Source organism: Pipra filicauda, unplaced genomic scaffold, assembly GCF_003945595.2.
Source record: "Pipra filicauda isolate LSUMZ 115617 unplaced genomic scaffold, ASM394559v2 scaffold481_size456399_pilon, whole genome shotgun sequence".
Lineage (NCBI taxonomy): Eukaryota > Metazoa > Chordata > Aves > Passeriformes > Pipridae > Pipra > Pipra filicauda.
Genome location: NW_024104622.1, coordinates 142,771 through 170,040, shown reverse-complemented (window position 1 = coordinate 170,040; position 27,270 = coordinate 142,771). Strand labels below are relative to the sequence as shown.

General features: G+C 49.4%; 1 protein-coding gene across 12 annotated transcripts in view; it reads right to left on the bottom strand.

The window, feature by feature from the left end:
- Positions 1–27,270, bottom strand: part of ADGRB1 (adhesion G protein-coupled receptor B1) — a 294,127-nt gene that overhangs the window by 197,350 nt on the left and 69,507 nt on the right. For all 12 annotated transcript variants that reach the window (XM_027724710.2, XM_027724713.2, XM_027724716.2 and 9 more), the window contains exon 2: positions 14,966–15,886. In XM_027724710.2, coding sequence (XP_027580511.1) covers positions 14,966–15,713 — 748 coding nt within the window. In that variant the 5' untranslated portion in view covers positions 15,714–15,886. The remainder of the gene's footprint in view (positions 1–14,965; positions 15,887–27,270) is intronic.

Below are 27,270 nucleotides of genomic sequence, written 5' to 3'. Positions count from 1 at the left end.
TTGGTACTCGATTTCAACCAAAGGACACTTAGATTAGAGACAGTGACAAGGCTGCACTTGAGCTGAGATGCCACCCATAACCACCACTCATCCTCCAAATCAACCATCAGTCCCTCTGCTAAAGATCCAGACTCCTTCCCTCTGATACCTATTTTGGGATAGGACAAAGTTTGCCCTCACACCCACCACCCACCTCAAGCAGCTCTCTGTTGACTAAGAAGGAATCTTGGGGTGACTTGCTGGGATGTGAATGTCTCCACTGGGGACAGCTGGAATTAGTCACCACAGAACATGGGACAAGAGCTGAGCTCCTCTGCTGCTCACAGTGAGGAAATTTAAATCAGCTCTTAGAGCCACCACTCCTGTTTCAAAGAGATCAGCAAACCATTTACTGGAGGGGCTGTCCCAGAGATAATAATGAGGGTTATGCTCAAACCGAGCCAGCAGAATGACACATCCTAAAACATATGTGCTCAGAAATGAATTCTGTCATTACGTGGTCTGCCCAAATCTGAGCTTTCCTTCTCCTTTCAGTGCTGTCACTGAAGTTTTGCAAATATTGAGCAAGAATTTTCACCTTGGACTCACTCCCCTTTCTGGTCTCTCTAGCTACTTTGTTAAACCCCCTCCAGCTCTGCTGATGCAGGAGGGAGGAGTGTGGCTCTGTTATCAGATAATAGCCTTGCCTTCCCCACCCATAGCTCTCTCATGCCCCAGCCATGACCAGACAGAGCACAAGAAAGAGCAGCCCAGCATTTTGACCTCCAAAATTGGAGCCACACAGAGGTGACAGCACCTGCAGAAGATGGAATGGAGACTGCTCCACAAGGCAACCTATTACTAAGATCAACCTACTTGTGCCCTTGTTCATCCTGGTGTAAAATCAGTGCCCTTCAGCTCAGCAGAGTGACCCCATCTTTGCATCTTGGCAGCTAAGGGTGAACTCTGGCTTTTCCTTGATTTAGGATGAAAAAAAATCAGTACTAGGCAGATAGCAAATGGAGTAATCAATGTGATGGATAGAGACATCCCCAGGGCACAGTGCAGTTTATCACTGAAGCACTGAAAACCTGCATTGGGTGACTAAAGATATTTTCTTTGTGCCACCCACCTGTCTCCTTCAATGCTGGACATTCCCTCTCTTTCTAGTGTAAATACCAGGGTGTCACCCTTTGTGAGATGATGCTTTTCCTGAAAGAGAAGTAACTCTGTGACCCAGTTTAAGCATGGTAACCACTGGAGTATTTACTAACTGTTAGAACTATTTCTCTCCAGTCTTACTAAGAGCCACCACCACAGCTCGAGGAGTGCTGGTGCTGGGCACTGTACATCTGTTTGCTGAGAAAGAGCCAATTGCTCTCAAGATCTGAGTCAGAATAAACAAAGAAAAGAACAGGATGATAAAAGCCACGTGCACAAACACCTTGGCGTCTTCAAGGTCATGGGCAGATGCAGGATCAGAGCTTAGGCTTCCCTATAAGGCTCTGGACCTGCATCCTTAGACCCCTCCCATCACAAGACCAGAGCTAAACTGGGTGCAGGGGCCCATGTCACGCAGCACAGATGACACACTCAGAATATAAAACTAATTTCAGCTTGCTGCACCATAAGAAAACACCCACATGGAGTGAAGTTTCATCTAACATTATTTTTCTTCCCTTTTTTTGGCAAGAATACATAACTGGCAATACCAGATGTTTCACACATCCCTACATTCTATCAACTTGTTTGTCTTTGAGAAAAGCAAGATGCAGTGCAGAAATGTGCAATCAATATTTGGGTTTTTCAACCCAGAAATACCGGGCGAGGGGACGGGTCCAAACTTTCCCTCTGTTTTATTTTGTCGAAAACATCATCTAACATAAAAACAACCTGTTCAGTTTCCAGGTTCAGCAAAAGATTTTGTTCAGCCCCAAAGACTCAAAGCCCTGAAGGACCTTTGATCATAGAATCACAGAATCATACAATGGTTTGGTTTGGGTTGGGAGGGACCTGAAAGATCATCCATTTCCATCCCCCTCTCAGGGGCAGGGACACCTTCCCCTATCCCAGGTTGCTCCAAGCCCCATCCAACCTGACCTTGAGCACTTCCAGGGGTGAGAAATCCACAACCTCTCTGGGCAGCCTGTTCCAGTACCTCACCACCCTTATGGTAAAGAATTTCTTCCTAATATCTAATCAAAATCTTCCCTCTTTCAGCTTAAGGCCATTCCCCCCTGTCCTATCACTACGTGACCTTGAAAAGTCCCTCTCCAGCCTTCTCATAAACTGGATCCTTGCAGCTCTGCTTCCATTTCCACCCACAAATCCTCTGGATGAACCCACTGCCTTCCTCTGCCCACTGCAGAACCTGGTGTTCATCTGAAGGAACCAGTCCCTGCAAGATTCCCATGAATTTACATCCTGCTCCACAACACTGAGGATCATGAGGGTTGTGGATGCCCCACTGGCTAAATGACCCATGGCTGTCATTTCTGTGTATCTTTCTAATATTTGTTGAAGAAACATATTAAGCTTTTTATTTCTCAGTCCCCTTTCAAAAACAAACAACAACAAAAAAAAAGTGTTTTGCGCCTCAGGCAGCCTTTTTTATTACCTTACATAGAGTTAATGCAATAAAGTCCATTAATTAAAACATGAATATTTAAAATGGCTTTCAAGAATGGCAGCCTTATCTCACCAGAGGGAAGAAGAAAGAAGAGGGGGAAAAAAAAGAGGGGGGAAAAAAGTGGTAAAACACAAGAAAGGCAGGAGATAGTTCATTTTGCCAGAGGAGCATTCAATTATTTAATTGCTGAATTAATGCTTTGTCCCTAGGTGACACTGGATATTCATTTGCAGTGAGAGGATCGGGATGGGGAAAGGTAGGGAGGGAGGGAGCGGGGGCGAAGGAGAATTGTTGGAGTTTTAATTAAAATGTGAGGTAGACAAAGCTGTAGTTTCTGTCAGGGTTGCCTTTTGAAGTGAGGGTTCTCTCCATGGAATGGTCCTCGAAAGCACAACAGCCACAATTATCCTCTGCACCAAGACTGCTCTGACACTCAGAAGGATCAGTGAGACGCAGCTCAGCACCCCAACATGCCTTAGAGTGACTTTGCTCCTCAAAAGCCTACCAAAGGGTCTTGGTGTAATGAGGAACAGCCCCGAAGGTGGAAAGATGGAGAGGAGAATGAGAAATATGGGAGTCAGAAGCAGATGTCTGAGTGTACAAACCAGCACGTGGCTGGAGACACGTGAGACGCTCCAACTCCCTGACAGGAGGGGGGAGCTGAGGGGGATTGGGCTCTGCTCCCAGGAACCAGCAGTAGGACATGAGGGCACAGCCCTGAGCTGTGCCAGGGGAGGGTTAGGTCAGACATCAGGAAGAAGTTCTTTGCAGACAGAGGGATCAGCCCTTGGAATGGGCTGCCCAGGGAGGGGGTGGAGTCGCCGTCCCTGGGGGTGTTGAAGGAGAGCCTGGACGTGGCACTCGATACCATGGTCTGGGTGCCAAGGTGGGGTTGGGCCAAAGGTTGGACTCGATGATCTCAGGGGTCTTTTCCAACCCAGCTGATTCTCTGATTCTGGGATTCTGTGAATGAATCTGCATGTGCTTTATGGGGCTGGTGCACAGGTACCCACACCTGGGCTGGGATGTGGGGAAGGCAGGAGCTGAGGAGCAGCCAACAGGCTCCAAAACCACAAGATCCAGTAAAACTCCCCCAAAAACCGGTGTGAATGCTGCAGGCAGGGGGAGATACTGTAAGATCTCTCCTTGATAAGTCACACACCAGGTAGTGGAGAGAGAGATTTTTGAGCAAGAGCTGGTGGTCCCTGGGAATGGTTCAAACCACCAGTCACAGAAACACAAAATCACAGAATATGCTGAGTTGGAAGGAACCCACAAGGATCATCAAGTCCAACTCCTGGCCCTGCACAGAACCATCCCCAGGAGTCACACCATGTGCCAGAGATTGTTGTCCAAATGCTTCTGGAGCTCTGTCAGCCTTGGTGCTGTGACCACTGCCCTGGGGAGCCTGTTCCTGTGTCTGATCATCCTCTGTGTGAGAAACCTTCTTCTAATATTTAACCTAAACCTCCCCTGACACAACTTCAGGCCATTCCCTTGGGTCTTGTCACTGGTCCCCACAGAGCAGAGATCAGTACCTGTCCCTCCTCTTCCCCTCGCGAGGAAGTTGTAACTGCAATGAGGTCAAGAACAAACTGGACTTAAAGCAGATCAGGAGCAAGGAGCAGGAGAAGACTGCTGCAGGCTTTGCTGTGGGAGGACAGGGCAGAGGGAAGGATGTCCCACCATCAGTGGGTTTGGGAACAGCTTTGGATGGGTGCAGTCTCAAAGCAAGTCCTTGCCTTGTCCCCTCAGAATGCCAAACCATGCAGGTTGTCCTTTCCCACCAAGACATCAAGCCACTCTGGAGAATCCATCATCAGTGTGCTTTGGCTCTGGGGGAATTAGAAGTAGTTCTGCTTTCATGGGAAGGATCCCACAAGTATAAACAAAGCCAGCTTCTTCTGAAATGCACCATGAAGCACAGATAGGCCTCATGGAACACTTTGGAAGAACCAAGGAAAGGATGAAGTGTGAGTCAGCCTCCTGCTCCTGCAGTGAGTTGGCACTCCGTGGGTCTCCAGGGACACCCTCTTGCATGGGAAGCAGCATGGCCTGTGTCTCTCTGTGTGGTGTTGGGGCTTCCCATGGGGGTTTCAGCTCCTGGAGATGTTCACAGGTGTGTTCTGTGTGTCCCCACATGGCTGGGGGGTTGCAGGGGTGTGGATGTGTAGTGCTTGTACACGTGCACACAGTTCCCACATTTCCAGACCCATTTACATGGCTGTGTATCCACCTCAGAGCATGTGGAGCATGTGGAGTATGTGGAGCATGTGCAACTCTCTGCTCATCTCTGTGTGTTTTTACACTGCCAGGTTTGCATTCAGGTACTTTCATGCCCGTTTCTACATCTGCCCTGCCCTGTGTGGTTTTACCCCCTTGTGTGCAGCCAGATGTCCCTACACACGGACATGCACACTTAGGAATCCACGTATATGTGGATACACCTGTCCAGAAAACACTTAGGAGACCCAGGAGGGTACTGGCAACAACACAATCCCAAAGGCATTGGTGGAAGATGAGGGTTGTGAAAGATTTGTGTATGAGCAGCAGTGAGAGGAGCTCATTGGGATGGTTGCAATAGGGGAATATCGGATTTCACAAGGTAGGAGATTGGGTTTCATCCTTTCCACCATTCACAAGTCCCTATTTTGAAGAGTAGAAGGCACGGCATGACACTTGCCAAGGTGGGGGCCAATGCATCAGGCTCAGGAGTAGACAAGATGCTGAGCTGGGGCAGGGACACCAGGACTGGTAGCAGGGAAGGGACTGCACAGAGGGGCACTTTGCAGATAAGACCTGCTGAGTGAGGAAAGCCACCCCTGCCCTGGCAGCTGGTGGTATCACCATGGCTCTCCCATGAGGTCTGTTTTCACCTTGATGATTCCTCAGCTGTGGTGGGTCCATGGGGGCAGGTGGTTGAACTCCCCAAAGGAGCCTCCTGAGCTCCTCCATGGCCCAAAAGTACAGAGCCTGAAAAACAATCTCTTAAACTACCTCTCTGTGGTTACCTGAGGACTGTCCCGGTCCCTGCAGCTTTTCTTGTTCAGCAAGTGCCCTCCCAGCAAGCCAAGAATCCTTCTGAGCAGCTCCTCAGCTGCTCACTGAGTGCCTCCCTGTTATGAACTGATCTCAAGGCACACCATCACTTGATTTTGGCTGACCTAATGAAGGTGGTCTGAGGGCTGGAGCACCTCTCCTATGGATACAGGCTGGGAGAGCTGGAGATGTTCAGCTGGAGAAGAGAAGGTTCTGAGGAGACCTAAGAGCCTAAAGAGGCTCCAGGAGAGCTGGAGAGGGACTTTGGACAAGGGCCTGGAGTGACAGGACGAAGGGGAATGGCTTTAAGCTGAAGAAGGGTAGATTTAGACAAGATATTAATGAGAAATTCTTCCCTGTGAAGGTGGGGAGGCCCTGGTACAGGTTTCCCAGAGAAGTTGTGGCTGTCCCATTCCTGGAAGTGTTCAGGGCCAGGATGGATGTGGTTTGGAGCAACCTGGGATAGCGGATGGTGTCCCCTGCCCGTGGTAGGAGTTTGGAAGTAGATGATCTTTAAGGACCCTTCCAACCCAAACCATTCTGTGATTTTATAATTCTAATGCATGGGAAGTAGCTACATTTCAGGCCAATTACAGAAGGTAACCCCACAATTTAAAACCTAGACACGGGAGAGGAGTGTTTGGGGAGGCCAACAAGGCTGATCATCTCATTTCTGTGAGCTGGGTTTAGATGCTGCATTGCTGGATTGTGATGAAAACACCATGAACCTCTCCAGTCTGAATCATCCTGGCACAGTGATGCTGGCACTGAACCTGACGCTTCACAGTTTGGTTGTGCAGCATCTACAGATTGAGTGGATGGCTGGCTATGGAATGGGTGGCTGCCCACGGAGCACAACCTCATGGGGATGCTCACAAGTTACTCGCTTGAAGCCCAGGAGAGCTCCCTGAGACAGGGGCTTCTGGTGCCTGGCAAAAATGTACAGCACAGCAGGAAGCTTTGTCCTTCAGAACGTTAAAACAAAAAATAAACAACCAAAGTCAGCAAACTAAAAAAAGGAGGAAGAAATGGTCTGAGGAGGAGAGGATTTTGGACAGAAATTAATAGTCATCTGTCGGTTTTGTTGGTGTTCCTTTTACTCACCCCCTGTAAAGAGGACAGAAGACAAGTGTTGAACAAAACCAGCTGTAAATAGCAGCCCTGGCACATCTGCCTGCATGATTTTCTTCTGGGAATGGCCAGTGATATCTTTCCCAGTGCATTTCCACAACTGGAATTCTGGTGCAGATGCCTTTTTGGTCCAGCTCCATAGAGATAGCTTCATCCCAATCCCAACCAAATCCCAGTCCAAACCAAGAGCAAACTGGTGCCATCCAGCACTGCCACCATCAAGCACAACTGCCCAGAGAAGTGGATGTGTTTCACTCTCACACCCCATCTCTGGAAGTGTCCAAGGCCGGGTTGGATGGGGCTCTGAGCAACCTGGTCTAGTGGAAGATGTCCCTGTCCCGGGCACAAGGGCTGGAACAAGATTATCTTTAAGGTCCTTTCCAATTCAACCCACTCTATGACTCTGTGATCTTCATGGGCTGGAACTGTTCATGGAGGTTGGACCATCTGACACCTCCCTACACCAGGACTATTTTGCCTGTGGGTATAAACACATGCACAGCATCCCTGTCTTTTGGCCTGGTGGCCCCACAGGGCACTAACTTTGAAGACAAGAATCCCTGTGTACAACAGAGCTGCTTCCTTGTCCATCTGGGCTCTAGGCTGGGCCCCTCTGGAGGTCTCTAATGGACAACCTGAACCCGCACCATGGCATGTGCCCTGCAGTGCCTTTCTTCCACACCTCTACTTCTGACCACAGGATTGGTAGAAATGGGATTCTGTTCATGGTCTTGGTAACAAACAGCAAGTTAAGTCAAGTTATGGGATGGGGAAACCAAAACTAACCCTCAATTTCTCCAGCAGGCACATGGGATGGCATAGAGACCTGCACACAGATCTTTGAATAACACCTTCCATGTGGATGGGTTTAATTTGGTAGAGCAGATTAAACAGGGAGATGTGGTGGAGCCATCGTACCCCACGTCCTATCCCAGCTTCCAGCAGATCCTGGAGCAGAAACCCTGTGTAACTCCTGCACCAGTCCCAGGGTCTCAGCAAAAGCTGAGGGGCTGACAACCTGCATTTTGGTCCTTCAGTCTTCAGATTAAGGAGAAGAACCAGTAAAAGTAGTGAAAGCACCCATGGTCTTGGCTCTTTCTCCTGCTTTCAGTACCATATGATGAACTTCACTGTCTTCCTCTGGTTTGGGCACCTTCAACACAAAGACACCCAAACCCCTGTCCCAAAACTAACAAATGAGGTGGTGCTTCCTGTCACAAACAAACAAGGGTTACTAACAAATTCCATCCAGAAAAAAAAACCCAGCTCCAAACATCCAGACATCAGGAAATCCCCCACGTCATCCAGGAAAGGTGACAAAGCCAAGGACTTGTACCAGGAATTATGTTCCTGCCTTAGGGCACAAGGAGGAATCAAGACATCTCAAACTGCCCCAGAAACAATGGGACAAAGTAGACAAAGCCCCTGCCAGGGCAGCCCAGTTTCTTCAGGAGGCTGGAGCTGAAGCTTTCAACCCCTCCCCGAGGTCACTTCCCTTCCTTCCTGCTTCTTAACACCGGGAATATCCCAAGCCAGTAACTGTTTGTTTAATGACACGGACCACTCAAGACCTATTGAGAGCATTCAGCTTAATGAGGTGTGTGGCAATTATTGCTCTATCGAAACTACAGCCAGGGAACACAAAGAAATATATTTAAACTCAACAGATCTGCAGTTCTGATGTGCTAAAGGATGTCCTTTCCTTTCCCAGCCTGGTTGTCTCACCCTGCTGAAGGATGAAATACAGGATAACAGTATCAGATTCCTGTCTGCTTTAAATGCAAGAAGAGATTGTGCCAAAAGGAGGTTCAATGACTGGAGGTGACATTGGCAGAGCCACCCCAGGGACACACAGTTGCTGAATACTCCCCAGGTTGAAGATATTGGCTGAAAATCCCCATCCAGTTTTCTAATCTGTTTATCCCAAGGACTGTCCTGGGGAATGTGGGACTTACAGCAAACAGAATCAACACATAGATTGTCAAAATTTCACTGAGAAATTTGCGAGGGCTTAGTGATGCTCTGGAAAAGGTGTGAAGTCTACTGCTCTGCCCAACATGGAAGGAGATTTCTGTGGTTTAGAGCACTCAATTCCACTCCCAGAGTACTCATGGAAAAGCCACTGCTCCCAGCCTGTTACAGGTCAGAGAATCACAGAATGCTTTGGGTTGGAAGGGACCTTCAAGATCAGTTCGTTCCAGCTCCCAGCCATGGGCAGGGACACCTTCCACTAGCCCAGGTTGCTCAGAGCCCTGTCCAGCCTGGCCTCGAGCACTTCCAGGGATGAGGCAGCCACAGCTTCTCTGAGCAATAACTGAATTTAGTGCTAAATGAGTGAATTTATTGCTGAAAGTAGCACAGATCAGATTCCTTCTCTCATCCTGGATCTGTTTTCTCCTAAATCCCTGAGGCAACTGAGACCAGTGTCATTTCTGCTGAGTCCTGGCTTCACCCGTAATCTTTGGGAAATGCATCTGGATGGAGGAAACCAGCACTGAAAAAGGGAAAACTCCCTTTCAAGGACGCCTGGAAGTGGTTTGTCCACCACGAGAGACGGGATCCACCAGGTCAGAGAGCTCAGTGCCATGGAGTTCAGGCACTGCAAAGGTGGATCAAACACCTGAAACACCAGTTTCTCTTAGAGAAAATATTTTCCATTTTTCAGCCCACTCCCAAAACTTGAATACATCAGATATTCAGGGAGGGTGGTGAAAAGGGCCAGATATTTAGTATGGGTGGTGAAAGTGCACAGGAATCCCTCTGTGCACCCTCCCTCTGAGACCTCAGCATCATCATCCTCATATTCAGCAGTTACAGCTGGAAAACTACAGATATGATGATCGTGAATCTGATGTCTGTGTTTCCCTGCATCTAAATTTCACCCTGTATTCCCACACAAAACGTTGTGGAGCAGCTGCTATGGGTCCTGAATACGAGAGGATGTTAAACAGTAGAATTTTTTTTTTTTTTTTTAAAAAAGGAAGACTGCAAAGCCGAGCCTTTCACCAGGCTGCCACTCATTAAATTATCCGTAAAAGTCCCCTCTTTGCAATAATGGGAGTAGTAGTCTGTGAAACTCCCTCAGCAACTGGATGTAAATTCCACCTTTAGTCTCCCCGCTACAACAACAGCGCATTGAGACGGTAATTGGCGATGTTTCTGCATTGTGATCGTGTCCACGAGCTGTTGGGTTCACAATGGAACCGATCGCTTCGATTTGCTCGTTTTAGTCCACCCCGTCTCCATCCAGACACGCAGATGAATGGAGTTAGTGCTGGAAGCAGCACAGACACCGGGAATCTCTGCTCTGTCCCTGTGAGACCCTGGTGCTCCTGTGCTCGTGCCTAATTCTTCCTGGCATCCCTGGGATGTGTGGGAGCGCTTCAAAGCTGCACCAGGGAAGGTGTAGGCTGGACATTAGGAAGGATTTCTTTACTGAGAGAGTGGTCAAACACTCGAACAGGCTTTTGAGAGATGTGGTCGATTCCCTCTCCTTGTCAGTGCTTAAGAAGTATTTGGACAATGCCCTTAATTAAATTTTTGGTCAGCTCTGAAGTGGTCAGGCAGTGGGACTAGATAATCATTGCAGCTCCTTTTCAACTGAAAATATTCTATCCGATTCTACTCTATTCTATTCTATTTCTATTCTAATTCTAATTCTAATTCTATTCCATTCCATTCCAATTGTAAGGCCTTTCACGATCCCAGAGGAAAGCAGTGGGACAGGCAGGGCTTGCACAGGTCACAGAGATCTGAGTGTTTTAACTGAGTCAGAACTCACTTTTCAGCATCCCAGAAGGAGTTACCCACACTTGCCTCTTCCATAAAACAACTCCCTTTGCCCTTTGGTTGGCAAATCAAAAACCGAGGCAAAACCAAAGCCAAACACCTTTCTCTGCAAGCTCAGCTGCTGTTTGGGCCCGGGGGACTGGTGCTGGAGGAGCAGAGCATGTGTCATAAGGAGCTGAAGATGTCAAGAAGAGCTTTGAGAGCCTGCCCCTGGGCCATTACTCACAGATCTTTATCCCTCTCTGAGCTTTCAGGGCCACTAAAGGCTCACCTCGAACATAGAAAATGACTTAGCAAGTTATTTCTGCCCTGAGGGACGTTCAAGGGGGGGGGAGCTGTGCCATACAGCAGGATTCCTACAGCAGGGAGGATGGGAGTTGATTCTTTTGTTTCTATGCCTCTGGCTCCTCTCCCTCGCCACAGACCCCATTCAGCAGCCACTCAACCACAAGTCCAGGCAGGAGCTCAGCCCTGCTGAGGAGGCATCATGTTTTGACCAGCAGAACTTGCCAAGCATGAGGCAAAGCTTCCCAACAATGACCAAGGCCTGGAGGATGTGTCCTGCAGTGAGAATTTCACAGAGTCCAGCCTACCTGATGCAGCAGAGGTTAAGAAGGATCTTGCTCATGTGTCTATAAATGCTCCTCTAGATGCTGTGAGACACTTTGATCTATCAGACAGGGGTAGAAAAACAGCTAAAGGCTGGAAGGTGAAACACCACTAACGAAACAGAAGTGAAGTGATGAGCATGTGTGAGGAAAGAGGGTTTGATTTTGCTGAGAGCAATGGGGACAGCAAAAGAACGGAAAAAAAATAGCAGAAAAGGCAGGAAAATCCCCAGAATTTCAGACCAGTTATTCATTCATCATAAAACCCCTTCCAGCCCTGGACCCCTCTACTTTATCAAGAAGAAAATATTTTATTTTGGGGGAGCCATTTAGCCCTGTTTTGCAGCAAACACCTTGGATCGCTCCAAGGCAGGGATATGAAGAGTAGAGGGACCAGACCATGCTGGTTATCTCTCTGGGCCACCAAAATGTGACAGCACTGCAAGGGCCTTCCAGGAACAGATTATGTGGAGACAAGACTAATTAGACATTCATTAAGTGCCTAACTCAGCACAGCACTTAAGCACACATTTAACCTTCTCTCATTACAGGGTCTCATCATCATCCCTGTTAAAGCTCCAGCTCCGAGTACAGCAAAGCCAGCTCACATTCGGCAGGGTCACCAGGACTTTCAGACCACGAAGTCCCAATGCCAAGCATTTCAGGAAGTTTTCCTTCCTTCAGTCCCCCGGTCTCCTACCCCAAAGCTATTCCAGCAAAGCCAACTTGCATTCCAAAAAGTAAGTTCACATCTAAACATCGGGACCTACAAAGAGTCTCTGCCTCCTTCCCCATGTTACCTGAGTGAGACAAGGGAAAGCTGATGTTGGCCAAAAATAGTTCCCCTGTTGAATTGTCTTCTCCTAGAAAACATCTCCTGTTGAAGCCTTCTTGGAGTTGGAGGCAGCTCCCCCAAGGAGGGAAGATGTGAGGGATGGGCTGCTGGTGCAAATACATTTCCAAGCATGTTCTGCTGATCACCAGGACAAGCTCCATGTGCAACAAAACATCTCCTGCCACCTCTGCACCCTGAGGAATTCTTCTCAAACCCACTGCTCCCTGCTGTGACCTCTTCAACATCTGTGTGGGACAGTGAGAGCAAAGAGGGTCCCACCAAACCCAGGAAGCAAATTTGGAGCAGTCTCTCCTACCTCCAGACACATACGACAGGGTCACTTTGGCAGAGTTTCTGTCTGAAGTCCCTCATAAATGACCACAAAGATCCCTGTGAACCTGAACTTGGTGTGAATCATTGCCCATGACTGAAAACAGACTGTTTTTTGAGTGTCCCAGTAGCTCTGGAGCAACAGGGTCCACTTGGAGTAAAGCTTTTCGCAGGGATCTCACCTCCAGACTCTGACCCAAACCATGGCTATGCCCAAGGCAATATCTCATCGTAGATTTGCACCCATTCCATTTGCTTTGGAAATATCCAAGGAGTAAAAAGGGACATTAGGAAAAGTCAGGCTTCACATTTCAGGGTGGTATCTGGAATTTCACAGAATCAGGGTTTGGGTTGGAAGGGACCTTAAAGATCACCCAGTTCCAACCCCCTTGCCATGGGGGAAGGGACACCTTCCACATTCCTTATGTGCCTTCAAAGTCATCAGAGTAGATTAGCACATCACACACATCTACACTTGTTCAAAGATGAAAGTGTTAAGACAGGCCCAGAAACAACAAATGACTCAGAAAGCAGCAGGGAGGGGAAAAAAAAATAATAAACGTGTGTTGGGGAAAAAAAAAATGCTACAAATACAATCAGAACAGCAATGACTGCAATAACCAGCATCAGCACTTGGAAATCAGGAACCCTATCAAAATATTCCACCCACCAAGTGCTGTTAAGGGATTGCTGACTCCCTGTCCAAATTGGATCTCGCCTCCATCTTCCTGATCGAGCCTTTGCATAAATCAAAACAGACACAGTGACAGACAGAGCAGCACATGGAGAAGCCTGGCCCCCTGCAAGCATCATCTCTGTGGGGATGGCAACCCACCAGTGGAGATGATAATCCTGTGTCTTCAATATGGAGCAGATGTGAGCAGCCAGCAAAAAAAATTATCTCCACTCCACAAATATTTGACACCCAAAAAGGATTTTGATTCAGCCACCTCTGAGCCTCTTTCATATTTACTTGCTGGGAACATTCAGGCACTTGAGCTGGGCTAGGAGAGATCCTTACAAAAAGCCAACATTAAGCTTGAATGCTTCAGGATTTGCCAGAAATCTTATTTCAAATTTCACCTTTGGTTGAAGTGAGAAAGGTCACACTGCTGGGGTGGAATGCATAAATCACCCAATCAGCAAACCCAAGGCAGGACATCTGACTGAACAGGGCTCTCATCACTCCCGAGGAGGAAGCAGAGGTTCTGCTCCTCACAGGCTGCCCACACAGGAGAAAAGGGCATCGTGAAAGGAAACAAAAAAAAAAAAAATAACCCCCAAAATCTGGAGAGCCGAGCAGGGGAGGGAGGCAGGGCTGAAGAACTAATTTGCAGGATTTATGGCTCGGCCGTTTGCCTCCATGTATTGATTCACAGATCAGTGAGAAACAAAACCTCCCCCAGATGGAAGCACAAGTACCTGATCACACACTAATCTCTCTGCTAACGCCAGGCTGCAGTTCTGCAGGAGAATCACACTGCACGGCTTGGACCTGTGCCTGGCCACCTCCTTCCTGCTGCAAAGCAAATTTAGCCTTCTTCCCCTCAACCCTGAGAAATTCCACCCTAAACAGGGGCTGCTGCAAAAGTCAGGCAAGAGCCCCGAATTCCAGACCCGGGCAGATGCCAACTTTCTGCTGGTGGCAGAGGGCGTTTCAGTCCAGCACCTGAAGGAGATGAGACCTTGGGGTGAGGGTCAGGTGAGGGCTTGAACCTTGCTGAGTTGGAGGCTCCATTCCCTGCCATCCGAATTGCTATTTAGCATCACACCTCTCCTTTACATAACCTGTGTGCTGGCAGGTGGGGTGGGAGCTGAGAACAAACACATTGAGGCAGATCTGACACAGGTACTGAACAAAAAGCTTTGCTTTTGGCCCCCCTGAATCTCTTCTGCTTTTTCATGGCTGTGTCAGAGGTCTGGAAGGAGCATTTCCTTCCCCAGATCAATGCCTAGATCAGACTTCAGGATCACCCCACCTTTATTTACAGCCCTTTTTTGTCATGCCTCTTCCACCCCCCCCCTTTCCAGCCCATACCATACTCAAGATCACTGATGGAACACCAATGAAATATCCCAGGAATGAGCCCCAGCAAAGGCACCAAGTAACCCCACGGAAGCATTGTGATGAGTTTTCTTTCTGAAAGCCTCCAGAAGGAAAATGAAGCTGGGAACAAAATGAGTGTGCCTTCTGTTGCCATTCCCTTGAACCAGACCCAAGTATTAAGTTTTCCCTAGGAATTAAAATGGGTTGATGGGGCTGCTGAGTGCAGCCTGCCTCGGGAGGGAGCTTGGATCCTGCCTTTTCTAGGACATCTGTAATTACATTGGAAAACTGCTCACCCTCAGGTGAGAAGCTCAGAGGCTGCAGGAGTAAAACAAGCAACGCACAAGCCCCGGGAATGAATGAAATGATCTGGGGTATGTTTAGGGGAAGTTGTTTTGTAATTTCAGTCTCAGGCTCCTAAAGAGGGTTACCTGACCTGCCTGTCAATTAGGAAATTAGGTTTTCATGCCAGGCATCCACAGATACAGACACAGAGGTGATGGGGACAGTGTGAGACCCGTGAGAGCAGAGCCCAACCATCCGTCCCTCCCCAACACCCCCGGCTACCCTCCACTCACCCAGGAACTCTGCTCCGTTGGTGTCCTTAGGGCTGCTCACGCAGTTCTCCAAGTAAATCCCATCCTTATAGCAATCCTCCTTCTTCCTGGTGAACCCCAGGACCTCGCTGGCCTGATCCAGGACCTCCCCTCCCGAGCAGGAGCACGGGGTCTGCATGATGCCACAGGGGTGGGAGCTGCTGCTGATGGCCAGGCAGGCATCCAGCCACTTGCAGAGCATCTGGCAGGCGGCTTTGCTGGGGTTCCTGTTGCCCACCACCAGGTATTCCACCGAGAAGTCCCTCTCCTGAGCTTTGGTGGGCTTCCACCTCATGGGCCAGGTGTCCACCCCCGGAGGGGCCGTCTGCTTCATCTGCAGGAACTGCTTGTTGGACTGGAGGAAGGCAAAGCGTGTGGAGCCATCACAGAGCTTCAACACATCGTCAAAGCTCTCCATGCCCAGGTAGGTGCGGGTGGACTCCAGGAAGGAGTCGAACTGGTAGGTGCGGATGTGCTGGTGGTCACATACGCCGACGGGCTTGAGGATCTTCATGTACAAAGTGTACCTGCGGGGGTCGGGGTTCTGGATAATCCAAGAGCAGAGGGAGGAGTTCAACGGGAAGACGGCGAAGGAGGAGAAATACCCAAAGAATTTCCCTTGGACCAAAGTGGTGCAGGGAGTTTGTGCCAGGTCCAGAGCGACCACGGTCCACACAAAGTAGAGTGGAGATACCAAAAGCAGGTTCAGGGCAGATCCAATGCTCCTCATCCTAGGTCTCTGGTCCTCTGGAACTCAAAGTAAATGTCAAGCAGGCGCCAGATCCTGGACATAACAGGGACCAGCTTATAGGAAAAGCGCGAGTTTAAGAGGCTCTGGATCTGAAATCAAGCCAATCCTCCCATATCTGGATTTGAGCTCCCTCCTGTGGCCATAAAGAACACCTGGAAAAAAAACAAAACAGGGAAGGGAAGGAGGAGAGGAGAGAAAAAGAAGACATTTGGTATTTGGGGTTTTTGGTGGTGGTTTCTTGTTGTCACTTTTATTAACCCTTCACAAGGCTGAGAATCCGTGCAGCATCCCCAATCCCAGCACATCTCACTGGGAGAAGATGCAGTGCCACATCACCATCCCCATGCTAAGTTTGGGGGTGTCCCCATCTCTAGGATGTCCCAACCCCCGGGGGGGGGGGCAACAGTGACTAGTGCTGGGGATAAACATATCTGTGCCCTGCTTTCCCGGTGCCCTCTGCCCATGCAGATCCCTCTGCTGAGCCAAGCAGAGCCTTTGCAGTGAATTTTAACCATCCCCCCAAATAAAACACCATTGATCTCTGGTTTAGGGAGTTTCCAGCCCTCTCCATCCCAAGAGGAGCCAGTTTAAGGCAGACTTCAAGCTGCACCTGGGGAGGGTGGGCTCAGCATGGGAAGCTGGGCTCTGCCTCCTCCCTTCCTCTCTCCAGCACTTGCTTTTTAGCTTCTTTTTCTATCACGTTTTCTCTCTCCTTTCCACCAAACCAGTGCAGGGAAGAGAGTTGTTGTTTGGTAACCCAGCCCTGCTCTAACCCTGAGGCCAGACAGGAGGCTGGAAGGAGCTGTACACCCAGTACAAGGAAAAAAGGGCAATAGAGGGAGATTTTAGGTCTTCCCACATCAGGCAGATGCCTCACCTTTCACCTCTGTGTGCAGGACACCCCAAAGCCTGTGGTACTGTACTCAGGCTTGGAGCATCTGCAGAGAGTGAAAGTCTTCCCTCCCAGCCCCGGGACCTCCTTCAGTCCCTAAATCCCTGGAGCAAAAGTAAAATCCATCCTCCACTGACCTGGAGACTCATTCCCTGCAACCCTTTGTAGCCATGATCCCCTTTTAACTCAACTGCCCAGATCCCTGTGCCCCCCTTCATGAGAAAGAGGCTCCTCCACCCTCTGTAAGTCTCATTCTTTCTTACCCCACAAGAAAACCCTCCAGCGCCCCCTTCCCTCCATCTCCCGTCTTTCCAGGAGAGAAGAAAGAAGGGTACTGAAGAAAGAAGCAGGACCGTCCTCATTTTGTACCCCCTCCCCATGCAGTGACCACCCCCAAGTTTGGGGAGGGGGCCTGTTAAAAGCTTCGGGGATTGACAGGCAGGAGGGGCAGATCCTCAGTGTGTGGGGCAGGACTTCCCCCACTGCTGGACATGCAGCCATGGTACCTTTTCCTTCCCACCTTCCCAGCTTTTTACTTTCCTGCCCTCTTGGCTCACCTCAGGTAGAGAAAACCAGGAGTTTCCCCTTTGGGCGATGCTTGCCCTGACCCTGCAGCACTTGCTGCCTCCAAAACAGACCTGCTGCCCAATTTCAAACAGATAAATGGGACCCCTGGGAGGAAGGTTTTCCCTGCCAAGTCAGACAACTGCCATGGTTTCAGGAGGCTCCGTGGTCCACAGGTTAGGGAAAAGCAAGTGCTCAGGGGCTCTGCATTGAAGCCTGAGAGCAAACAGCCCCGTTCCTGAGATGCAAACACTGTCCTGGGCTGCAACCCCAAAATAATTCAGATCATCTGGGATGTGTTTCTCCATGATCAGGGACCGTGGTGGCACTGCCAGGAAGGAATTAGGGTGAAAGCCTGTGGAGAGGGGAACCTGCACCAAGGGAGGAGGGAAAACACACCTTGATCCACCTCACAGCCCCACAGTGTCCACAGCACCCTTCCCCAATCCTGCCATCTCCCACCCCACACCAGGCTCTGCCTCCCCAGACTGCAAACAGAGGAAGCTTTCACAGCAGCCATACAAATTTCCAGCAAATCTACAACTCAGGCAGAGCTAAATCCAGTCCCAGGAGAGACTGAAAAATAAGAAATGAGAAGCCCACAGACCATCTTGTGCATCTAGGAAGAGATAAGAAGCCAAATGCATTGCCGTGTTCACCCCTTGGTTTCTCTCCTCGCTCTGTATCAAAGATTTGTCTCTGTATCTCCCCTCGTCTTCAAAAAAGTGCTTTTATTTTGGGAAGGAAAGGGTTAGGTAACTCGAAAGTCAGATCTGCTATTTGCAAACTGTGTTTCATCCCAGCTTCAAATCACTGCAGCCCCTGCCAGCAGATTCCTGAGTGTGTGTTAGACCTGACACTAATCAGCATGGAGTCCAAATGCATTTGCACTTAAATATTTTACAAGTCAGATCCCCACTCCTGACTGGTTTGCAGCCTACAAAGCTCCACAGTGCAAATCTCCCCTTGCCAGACTCCTGCCTGCCTCCAGGGCCAGATTTCAGGGATGAAAAGTGGATGCAAAGCTGGTCTTGCTTGCAGTGAAAACAACAGGCATCGACCACACATCCTACAAATTTCCAGAGGCCATCCTGGTTAGCAGGAGGGGTTGCCTAAAAATGGCTGTGGATGCTTTAAATATCATATTTGGGAAGCGAAAGGCTCTTGCTCTGTCTGAGCCTCTGAAAGGGGCCACTGGTTGTCCTCTCCCTCTCTGTAGGGCAGTGCAGCAGCAGCTCCTGCTGTTTCCAAGCCTTTGCAAAGCCAAAATCTGTACAAACCTCTCACTGCTGAGCCAGGCAGGGATCACGGAATCACAGAATATCCTGAGTTAGAAGGGACACACAAGGATCATAGAATGATAGAATGGTTTGGGTTGGAAAGGAACTGAAAGATCATTTTGTTTCATCCCCCTGCCATGGGACACCTTCCACTAGCCCAGGTTGCTCCAAGCCCTGTCCAACCTGGCCTTGAACACTTCCAGGGATGGGGCAGCCACAGCTTCTCTGGGAAAACTGTTCCAGTGCATCCCCACCCTCACAGGGAAGAATTTCTCCCCAGCATCAAACGTCAACCTGCCCTCTGTGAGTTTGAAGCCATTGCCCCCAGTCCTCTCACTACATGCTCTTGTAAATAGTACCTCCATCTTTCTTGTCACCTTAACCTCTGGTCCAGTCAGTGAAGAAACCTGCCTTTCCCAGTTGGAAGCAGGAGCCAGCAGTGCCTCCATAGCAACAAGATCATCAGGAGAAAGGGTTGGCTCTGAAATCCAGACCCTATTGGCAATGCCAGCACCTGGGATTCAGCCCAAGGCTCCTGCCCTCCCCAAACTCAGTTTTTCTCACTGACTACAAACGTGCTCCTGTGTGAGGGTGTGGTGAGCACAGAACACCTCCCCCCTCACTGCCCCTCCCTGGGAAAAGCACCATAAAAGCCAACACACTTTAACTGAGCCGACCCGTTAATGGGACGCCGTGTTACGGGTGTTTGGCCTCAGAATTGATCTCCCCTCAGTGCAGCCCCATCTGGAAGGTTTCACCACAAGGAACATAAGCATATTTTTTTTCTCCTCCAGCTAAAATCCTTGCTGAAGCAGAAATCTTTACTCAGAGCACAAGTGGAGAGGCAAAACACCCTCCACACCCAGATCTTTGGCTCAGCAGGTGTTGGACCTGTCAAGGAGGGAAGGTGCAATGGACAGCTGAGTGGCTACTGCATTTCAACAGAGATCCATCTTCTGCATTTCAATCAAAAAAAAAAAAAAAATTCCCAAGGGGGACATATAACCATAGGCTACAGCCTGCAGAAGTGATATTAAATGCATGAAAAAACAGATTATTCCAGTGTTGGAGTTCACGTTCCTATAGCACAGAGTCAAATTTGTCCATATTCCCATGGCTGTTGTCACAGTGAATGTCTAAGTAACCTGGCTATTTCTGGAATTTTGTCCCATTCTTTGGCTCCAACTTGGAGTAAATGCCACCTCTCTTTCCCTTTCCTTCCAGTCCTGTGCTTGGTGGATGTGTCTGGCAGAGTAAAGCTTGGGGGCAGCAGGTGACCTTGGGCTGTCCCTTGTCTGCATTTCTCAAGGACAAACCAAAGGACAAAAATATCATTGTCTTTGTGTGTGTGACCCTGGCAGAGGCAGTTTTTCATCCCAAACAACTCACAGAAAGAACTTAGGTCCAAATGGTCCTTCTGCCTTGGTTTCCTCAAACAGGTGTTAGAGGTGACAGAGAAGGGGATTATGAAGAGCTGTGAACCCCCAGCACAGCTCCTGCACCTTCACAAAGTTTTTCTACCTCCTTGCTGAGCATTTCCCATCCCACTGTGGCACCCACTGGAGCAGACTTGGATCAGAAACACAACCTGAGACAGACCCTCACAGCCTAAATCAAAACCAGGCAAGGACAAAATTTGAGGTTATACCTGGCACCTGCTCTCTCCAAGGGGTTTAGGCATCCAGTTTGCACTGGTGCCAATGAATTTTGGAGCCTGCAAGCCATGGAATCATTAAGGTTGGAAAAAACCTCTGGGATCATAAAGTCCAACCTTTGTCCAAGACCACCACGGTGAGCTGTTTGATGGTGGACATCATCTTCCCACAGTAATGATAAATCAAGACGATCCAGGCCTGAAGCTGGAGTTTTCCACCACTCTGTTTGAATTCTGCACAATGTTGCAGAACTTGCACACCCCACACCCATCCTGGGGATTCAGGCAGCATGGAATGTGTGAGCAGGGAACAGGGTGTGCCCTGATCTTGCCTAAAACTGCTTTCACCCTCTGCCTGAATTGTCCCAGATGCCAGTTCACCCTGTCCCACCAAGACCTTCCAGATGGACCCCTCCAAACTGCTGTGTCCAGCTGTGCCCAGAACAGGGATTTCAGCTCTGCTCGAGCAAGAGGAGCCCAGGGGCTCCCAGCAGTGCTGGAATATGCCCTGTCTGTGCCCTGCTCTGCAGAGTCTGGGTATCACACACATTCCTCCTGCACGGGAAGGGCAATGACCCAGGCTGAGCATCCACCACCTCCCTCGGTCCTGCTCCGTGGAGCAGCAGCCTGGATGTGGCCAATGGAGGGCACTCTTAGACATACACACAAACACACACAACCATTCCATGGGGAAAAAAAAAAAAAAAAGAGGGAAAAAGATCAAAATGAGTGCAGAAAGGACATCCTTTCCTACTGATGCCTGTGGGACCATTCCCAACACCCTCTCCTTCATCTGTTCCCGCTGTCTCAGCCGTGTCCCAACTCCCCTTACTCTGTCCACTGGCTCTGGATGTGCCACCGTCCAAGATTTGCTTGCCTCTGCTTTTCCTTTTCCTGACCTTGGTACATGGCTGACATCCCAGCAGGGTGAAAACCACTCTCATCAAGCTAATCCTCCTTTCCTGGGTCTTCCCATTTCCCTGTAAGAAGGTCCCCCGGTATCAAACAAAATATCCCTTTTGCCAGAGGCAGAAAAACGCCTGGCCCCGAAAGGCTCATTCCCCTGCCACCCTGAGAAAACACAGGAAAGGAGTGTTTGCTCTGTCCTTATTCACAGGGAACTGCTAAAAGGGGAAAAAAATGCTGCAACAGCTTGGAAATTTTCTTTCTGTGAGGGAAAAAACAGAGGGAAATGCCTGGAAAAACACGGTGGCATCTGTGAACTGACAACACGCAGAGGAGTCGAGAAGGGCTCAGACCTGCGTAGTGTCCCTGCCCATGGTACATGAGGTGGAGCTGGATGGTCTTTAAGGTCCCTTCCAACCCAAAAAAATTCTGTTAGTCTGTGATTCATTCTCACATCCTGGCATATTTGCTGCACTGCTGTAGAGTCTGATGTGCTGCCCTCTGCTCTGTCTGAGTCTCATAAGTGCAGAGAAAGCTTGAATCTCACCTGCCTGCTCTTTTAATAAATTATCTATACACAGCAGACCCCTTCATCCCCAGTTTCCATCAACTCCAAGCTGGAATAGCCTCTGCTTTAGGGGTAGAGCACAGCAGATGTGTAACAGCCTGCAGGAACAGCATGAACAGGGTGGGAAATATTTGATTCTGTGATGAGGATTGAGTTAGGGGGCAGAATCCCAGTCCTATTGCAATTTTCAAAGGCTGGAAGGGGGGATTTGGGGAAAAGGCTGAGAGGTGATATCTAGAAACGGATCATACTGGAATGCCCCATGAGGAAACTCCAAACCATCCCATTTGTGATCTCCTTCAACACTGGCCAGAAGGGAGATACCATCATGGGGAGCCAGAGGCCAGATTTGAGTCCTGGATTTGTGCACATGCTGAGTTAAGCATCTCTGCCAATCCATACTTCAGTTTTCCCACCCGAAAAGATGGATGGAAGAAGCATCCTCTGCTTTTCTCTAGCTCTCTGTGATCTGAAAAGCTCCAGTAAAGTGCTGGAGATGGCAATTCATGTCCAACCAACTGGGATTTCATCCCAAAATGAGATTAACTTAAAGACCAAGGCCTCTGCTCCAGATCATGTTAATGGTAGATGGGCTCAAATCTAAAACTCCCAGCTTTTAGCAGGTCAGGCTTAGCCCCTGGCTCTGGGTGATTTTTCCAGTGAGTTGGGATCAGGAGACAGCTGAGCACAAAGACTGGACCTGAAAATCTAGGATCCAGTAAAACCTCTGGAGAGAAAAGCCTGGCAGACAAGGAGGGCCAGATGTGCTGCATCTGCTCCCAGATGTGGCTGCCCAAGGGAAGAGGGCTCAGGGTTCTGCAGCACCTTATGCTGGGTCCAGCACTTGGTGTATTTTAAGTACCACTTCACCCTGATCTGCAGCTGTGTTTGTCCTCAGCTTCCCCCTGCACCAGTGCAGTGGGTTTTTTTTCCATGGCCTGTTGAGAGGATTACCAGGATTGGGAGTTTCTCAAGGACTGAATGACATTGGGATGGGTTGGAGTCAAGGGGCTGATGGAGTTGCTGGCAGAAGGCTGTTGATGGAGGTCACAATGTTACATCTTTCTCTGCCTCATTCTCCCTCAGTTTAAAGAAAAAAGGCTTAAATCCCAGTGAACTGTGGGATTGCAGCGCAGGCTGCTGTGAGTTCAGGCTGGTCATTGCTCCACACTGTTCCCAGGCATTTCCTCAACCTCACAATCCTTCTGATCCTGGCAGGATCAGCCTTCCCCCCATGCCAGCATCACCCATATCCTCTGCCTGCCCACGTTCCCATCCATCCCCATCAGTGGTACCACCGGAAGAGCAACACATATTGCCAGAAAAAATCCTGGATAAATATACCAGCAATCCTAGAAAAATTCCATTTTTCCTGTTGCCTTATTATCCTGCCTGTTAGTGCTCACAGCCAGCCCTTTGGGGTTTCTTTCCCTTCATTCCCACCCTGCTCCTGCCTGTGAGGGTTACACAAGAGGGCCTTTGAGGGCAAGGTCATCCCAATGAGTGGCACAAACCAGGCAGGACCACTTCCATTTGAGCTGGTGACTGGGATGCAATTGATTGGGAATTCAGCTGGAGGTTAAAAGCACTGGCATTAGCTGGGGAGCTAAGTGGGGGCCCCCTGGGGCCAGGGGATATTTAGGGAGGGGCTGTGTGTGCCTGCTGAAGCTGAGGCTTGCACAGGCGGAGAGATGGTTGGCAAAGCCAAAACTACACTTTGTGATTCCCAGGGTTGCACAAGCACAAGGCAGAGCTCAGTGCACGTCCTGAGGTTCACTTGTGCCTCCCACATAAATCACACACAGCAGGGCTCAATTTTTGGCCTCTGAGGACAAGACCTTTGACATATCTCATGTTCCCTGTGGCTAAATTGCATATCCCCGAAGCAGAACAGCCTTTCACAGTGTTTATTGCTCCCTCCTGAGCTGTGCCCTGGCATGGTCTGGGGTTGTGATTGTTGACTGGGGCCAAAACCTCGCCAGGAAGTGTCCTGAGATGTGTAGGCAGTGAGGGGACAGTGTTTCAGGCCTTGTTTTAGGAAGAAATTCTTCCCTGCAAGGGTGGTGAGGCCCTGGCACAGGTTACCCAGAGAAGCTGTGGCTGCCCCATCCCTGGAAGTGTCCAAGGCCAGGTTGGACAGGGCTTGGAGCAATCTGGGATGGTGGCAGGTGTCCCTGTCCATGGCAGAGGCTTGGAACAAGCTAATCTTTAAGGTCCCTGCCAACTGAAGTTGTTCTCTGATTCTGTTCCTGGCTTTCTGGAGTCACTGGTACAGAGATGGCTGCAGAGGATAAAGGAAAACCAGGTGCTTTGGCCAAGACACCTGGAACTCTGCTCCTGTCCCACCTGTCCAGACCCCTGGGATGGAATAACAACTGGGTTTGGCACTTTGCCTGCCCCATGGCACCTTGAAGCTGGGCTGCCCAAGGGAAAGAAAAGAGGATGAACGTCTGGTTTTGCTCCAGAGTAGGATCTGCACAAGCTCAAATCCTAGTGCTTCTCCCTGCACCAGGAAAGTTGATTTCCACTTTCCTTCTCTCCAGCTCCTCACGTGGCTGGGCATGACCAGCAGCAGGGAGAAGGCCTCAACCAGAAGCTTGGATCAGCTTGTATGGAAGATTTATTGTGGAAGATTTAATGTTCTTCTTCTGACTCCTTCCATGGCTTTGTGCTCTCCCTCGATGGCCGTGCCTCAGTTTCCCCATCAGACAAACAACGTTGATGCTACTCCAATGGGGGGAATAGATTTCCTAGGCAGCAGCTGGGAAAAGAAGGTAAAAATACATCAGGGTCCAATTTTCCAGCAACCCTGAAGGTGCACCGTGCTGTTTTTGAATGCTGCCGTCTCAGCAAAGTTAAAACTGGATTGGGAACATTTTCCCTTCTGACAACAGGAATTCAGCTCATAATTTTAGGCTTTCAGTTCCCAGTGCCCAGTGAGGACGTCATTAAATTGCACACAGAAGGACCATAAGATACCATTGCTCAGATTTGCAATTTTCCAGCAGCAGGAGGATGGAAATTCAGGTTGTGGCTACAAAAGACACTGAAAATATAGGTCCTTTTGGAACTGTGACCATCTCTGGACTCACTTTCATTGTCCATGGAGTGAGGAGCACAAGAGAACTTGAACTCCAGGACTGCTCTAGTTATGGGAGAGGTTCCATCTCCTACTACGCAGTTTGAAATGAGGGACTTTGGAGTCTTCTGATACCACACTAGTGTGGGCAAATGGAACTTCCCAGTGTCGTGGGGAGGGGAGAAATATCTGAGCTTGAGCAGAGTGTAGAACCTTTCGACCAAGTTGAGCAGCCCCTAAAGGTGGAGAGAAACAGATGTAGAAAATCCCTTTTAAAGCCCCGAGTTCCCATGGATTCAGATCCAGTCATGACCTTGAAGCAGCAGAAGCCTTCAAAAAAAAAAAAGCAAAAGAATGATAAATATGTGCATTTCTGCAGCACCTTGTCTCCAAGGCCCTCGAGGGACATGGGGAGCAGCAGTGAATTAAGCCTCATGACGCAGAGAGCCATCCCTGCTGACCCCAAAGACTGAACACAAGCAAAAGGAAGTAGTTTTTCACACAGTCCATAATTCAATTGGGGACCTCGTTGCCACAGGATGCTGTGGAGACTAAAGGTCTAAAAGAGTGACAAAATGGATTAGGGAATCTGTGGAGGACAAGCCAATCCATTGCTGTTGGGAATGATGGTTTGGATGCAACTAAGAGTCTCGGAGCGTATCCTCTTCTTTGCCTTTCCTTTGGCCTTTCACTGTTCATCCAGATGGTCTTGGATGGCCCTGGGTCAGGATAATCCCCAATATCAGTATATAGACTGGAGGATGATGGATGAAGAGCAGCCCTGAACAGAAGGGCTTGAGGATACTGATGGATGAGAGGCTGGACATGAGCTGGCAATGTGGATGGCAGTCCAGGAAACCAACCATAACCTGGGATGCCTCAAAAGAAGAGTGGCCAGAAGGTTGAGGAAGGTGATTCTGCCCCTCTGCTCTTTGGAGAGACCTCAGTGCTGGAGCACTGCACCCAGCTCTGGGGCACCCAGCACAAGAAAGACACGGACCTGTTGGAGTGGATCCAGAGGAGGGCCGGGAATATGATCAGAGGGCTGGAGCACCTCTGCTGTGGGGCAGGCTGAGAGAGCTGGGGGTGTTCAGCCTGGAGAGGAGAAGGCTCCAGGGAGACCTTATTGCAGCCTTTCAATATATACACAGGTCCTGGAAGAAAGAGAAAGGCTGTTTACCAAGGGTTGTACTGACACAACAGGGGGAGATGGTTTTAAACTGGAGGAGGGTGGGTAAAGGCTGGATATGAGGAAGACATTTTTTATGAGTGTGGCGAGACACTGGAACAGGTTTCCCAGAGAAGTTGTGGCTGCCCCATCCTTGGAAATGTTCAAGGCCAGGCTGGATGGAATTTGAGCAACCTGGTCTGATGGAAGATGTCCCTGCCCCTGGCAAGGAGGTTGGAACATGATCCTGATGGTCCCTTTCAAACCAAGCCCTGCTATGTCCCCGCCCATGGAAGCAGGGGAGTGGAGTAGATGACCTTTAAAGATCCCTTCCAAACCAGTCCCCCCTATGATTCTATGATTCCCTGATCTTTGTTCCTTCCCTCAATAACCATTCTTGCATTTACTATGGAGAGGTACAGGGATATCAGTAACCACCCCAAAGCCACAAGATGTGTGTCCACACTGCCAAACAAACCATGTCCATGAAACTAAACGGAGTGTCACACGTCACATCCACACTGCTAAACCTCCCAACCAAAATGGGTTAGCCTGATCCATGTCCTCCTCTTCACCCTACTGTATCCTGCAGGGAGCCACTGTCCTGCTTGGAAGAGCAGTCCTTGGGATGGATGTTTATCTGCCCTGACTTCAGTTTTTCTGGAGTGTCATGTCCACATCCATGTACTGCTGTGCCTGAGCTAAACATGATGAACAGCAAAGGGTCCTTGGAGATCCCTCTTTTCCTTGCAGACACCTCAGGGCAGAAACTGCCTTCTAGGCTCCCCTGTGATAAATCCTAGGATGCTGGAGTGCAGAGAGGCTGGCAGAGGGATGCAATCACAGCACAGGCTCTAACAAGCTGGATTATTCCTTGCATCTCATCCATCAGTCTCATGACAAGTAGTTCAGGATTTGCATAAAGGAGACAGAAGTATGATTTTCCCCTTTTCAGTCCTCTCTCCAGGAACCCTTGAGCAATGTGACATGGGAGGGAGGATGGCTTAATGGTGAGGGGCAAGCAGGGGGGTTATGGGAAGGCAAAGCACTCCTCTCCTCTCCTCTCACTTTCTTTGGCTTTGTTCAATCACAGGAAACGATGGAGGACATTATGGAGTGATTTGTGCAGCACTGAGAGTGTGCTGGTTTGAGGTTGGGGTTAGTTAGCTGTCTGTGTGTAGCCTTGATGAAGATGAAGGACTGAAGGAGAATGGTTTATATTTATTCTGAGAAGGGCTCTGCTGACACTTCATCACAGAGTTGACAACAGAACCTGTGATTTTCACAGGCTCCTTCAGTTGTTTGAGTGTTTACTTCTGGCTGGGAGGACAAGCAGACAGCACTGGAATGAAGAGCTGGACGGGAGCTGGAGGCCTGCAGACAACAGGGCTTAGATTTAGGTTACTACCCAAGACCTTGGAGGGG